Here is a 3255-nt window from a genome sequence, read left to right as displayed (position 1 = left end):
GTACGGTATTACAACTGGCCTTGTTTGCTTGACACTGGTCTTGTTGGACTGGAAGCCTTTTGCCTTCTTCACCAGAGCGTTTGCCACATCCGCCAGTAGGGCTGACGAATAGCCGGCTTTTGTTAGCCTCTCTACTTGCATGGTGAAGCTGGCTGACATAGTATGAAGACAAGACTTCCTTAGTGCCGAGCACAGACACGTTAGAGCTATGCCCCTCTTGATGATTTTTGAGTGCACCGAGCCGTAGTCTAGAATGGCTTTCTTGGAACGTGGGCTGTACGACCAACAAAAATGGGTGTCCCCCAGGTGGAATGAAAGATCCAGGTACTGAAGTATGTTTTCTTTGGGCACCTCAAATGTAAACTTAAGGCCGCCTCCGTACTCAGCAAAGGTCTCCATAATGTCTGCTACTTGTATGTTCATACGTTCGTCATCTTGAAGAATTACCAGGAAGTCGTCAACATACCTGGCGACCTTGTTCACATTTTTGCCTTCAAGCGCACTTTTTATCACACAGTCCACTGCTCCCAAGTAGATGTCACTAAGGACTGGGGCAAAGCAGGAACCGATACAGACTCCTGACTTCAGCAGATAGCACCCATCCCGCCACCCAACCCAACCATCATAGACTTCAGGTAGAAATGTAGCAGCTCCATAAAGCTCTCAATGGGTAGTCCGCTGGAACTTCGAAAAGCGAGCTCCCCATTAGCTTCTATACAATCCTTCACCGAGATCAGTAGCTGGTCGTGTGGCAAGGAGCAAAAAGATTCTCCACGTCAATTCTGTAAGCGGTTCTCTTCTCAGGACCCCCTAATCGGAGATATTCCACTATCTCCTCAGAGTTGGCAACCCTGAAGGGGTCTCTAATGCTTAGGGCGGACAGTTGTTTTTGAAGATAGAAAGCAACTTGCTTTTGCCACGATCCCTTTTCTGTGACAATGGCTCTAAATGGACAGGCCTCTTTATGTGTTTTTACGCTAAAGAAGACCTCGAGATGTAAGCGCTCTGCTTTCCCAACTCTTGCGGCTAACTGGGTTAACGCTAGCCGCTCACACAGATTTTTTGCTTTATCTCTGGTTTTCTTCAGGGCGACTTGCACCGGTCTAAAATTTTTTTCAATAGGTGCCATGGCCTTTTCGTTGTACTGGCCATCTGGTAACACTACAAAATGTCCTTCCTTATCAGATAACAGGACGCGTAGTTCATTAGTGACCATGTATTCTACCAAGGGCCTAAACGGTCCCAATGGTCCTCTTTTTTGCGGAACCTGAAGGTTATCCACGCACTCAGAGATGCACCTTGGTCGGTCCTCCTCTACTGTCCGGTATGCTACTTTCTTGGCTAGTGTGACCAACTCAAAACAACTAAGTTTTGCTACGAGCCAGTCTTGAGCCCACCGGAGTTGGTCACCAACCCTTCAGGGTTGCCAACTCTGAGGAGATAGTGGAATATCTCCGATTAGGGGGTCCTGAGAAGAGAACCGCTTTCAGCATTGACGTGGAGAATCTTTTTTACCCCTTGCCACACGACCAGCTACTGATCTCGGTGAAGGATTGTATAGAAAATCTTAGAAAATAAATGAGTCCTTAAATGACAATAACATTAGTATCGGTGTATTCTTAGATATTAAAAAGGCATTTGATACCGTAGACCATAAAATTCTTCTTAATAAATTACAACGATATGGTTTCAGAGGTCACTCTTTAAATTTCTTTACAAGTTATTTGTCATCTCGTTCGCAATTCGTTTCTTTGTTAGATCATAAATCCTCGATGAGACAAATAAACACCGGAATTCCCCAGGGTTCAGTACTGGGACCGATACGTTTTTCATTGTACGTTAATGACTTACCTAACATGGCTTTAAACTCTGACATAATAATGTACGCAGATGATACCGTCTTAATTTACACGGACCATTCATTGTATAACTTACAAAACACAATCAATCAAGAACTTACAGTTCTCCAGGAGAGGTTTAATTCTAACAAATTGACTTTAAATATAAATAAAACTAAGTATATAGATTTTCGTTCCAATAAAAAAGATGTTAATACCGACAGCTTCCGAATTAGCATCGGAAATTCAATCCTGGAAGAAGTTAGTTCATTTCAATATCTGGGACTAACATTAGATTCTCATCTTCATTGGCAACAGCACATTATAAATACATGTAAAAAGTTAACGTACGCTTGTTATGTCTTACTGAAGGCGAGACAATGCGTTGACACTCCCACGATGAAACTTATATATTTTGCTATATTTCATAGTCATTTAACATATTGTATTGAGGCCTGGGGCGTAACTTATGACACTTACCTTTTGCCATTTATTAAATTACAGAAGAGAGCCCTCAGAATCTTGACATACTCCCACTATTCCCAACCGTCTCATATCATATTTCATCAACTTCACATTTTCACATTTCTGGAAATTAAACAATATAAGATTGCTTGCTTAATAAATAATATTTTGAAATCAAACAATCCACTGCCAGCGAACATCTTAATTAAGGGTACCCGATTAACAAGGGCGAACACATCTGGTCACTTTAACATACCACGGTCTCATAACGTATACGGCGAGCGACTGATGCAATCATGCGGAACTAAAATCTGGAACACTTTACCATCTTCAGTCACCAAGTCAGGCAACTTTAACAGCGCTTTGAAATACTATATTTTTTTAAATAGAACATGTCTCCCACCATCCTGAAACTCAATCGCATATTCTGTTATTGAATTCATAAAAATTCATTTCACTTTGAATACACTCGTGCTCCTCGTGTTTTTATTATATAATGTATAAATTACCGGATATAGTTGACCAAGTCACTTTCTACGTTTATTTTCTATTGTCTTTCTTTCTTTTTTTTTCTTTTCCTTTTATAGTATTTCCAGTAATATTTCTTAAGAGTGCTGCCTTCCCAATATGTTATTATTAAAATGGGCCCAAAGTAGCCAAAAGGCTATGGGCCCAGATGGTTCTCAATAAATTGTACGATGCAACTCATGAGAATAAACTTGATTGATTGATTGATTGATAGAAGCTAATGGAGAGCTCGCTTTCCGAAGTTCCAGCGGAGTACCCATTGAGAGCTTTATGGAGCTGCTACATTTCTACCTGAAGTCTATGATAGTTGGGTGGCGGGATGGGCGCTATCTGCAGAAGTCAGGAGTCTGTATCGGTTCCTGCATTGCCCCAGTCCTTAGTGACATCTACTTGGGAGCAGTGGACTGTGTGATAAAAAGTGCGC

General features: G+C 41.5%; 1 protein-coding gene across 1 annotated transcript; it reads left to right on the top strand.

The window, feature by feature from the left end:
- Positions 1-2117: 2117 nt before the first annotated feature.
- On the top strand, positions 2118-2807 carry LOC120845277 (the record flags this gene model as incomplete). The annotated part of the gene is made up of 1 exon (XM_040217113.1): positions 2118-2807. A coding segment is annotated over one exon (597 nt), but the record flags the coding sequence as incomplete, so codon positions are not given.
- Between the last annotated feature and the right edge of the window lie 448 nt (positions 2808-3255).

This window comes from Ixodes scapularis, unplaced genomic scaffold, assembly GCF_016920785.2.
Source record: "Ixodes scapularis isolate PalLabHiFi unplaced genomic scaffold, ASM1692078v2 PGA_scaffold44__24_contigs__length_19508400, whole genome shotgun sequence".
NCBI classification, from domain to species: Eukaryota; Metazoa; Arthropoda; class Arachnida; order Ixodida; family Ixodidae; genus Ixodes; species Ixodes scapularis.
Note: the sequence above shows the minus strand (reverse complement) of the source record. Positions and strands in the feature narration are given on the sequence as shown.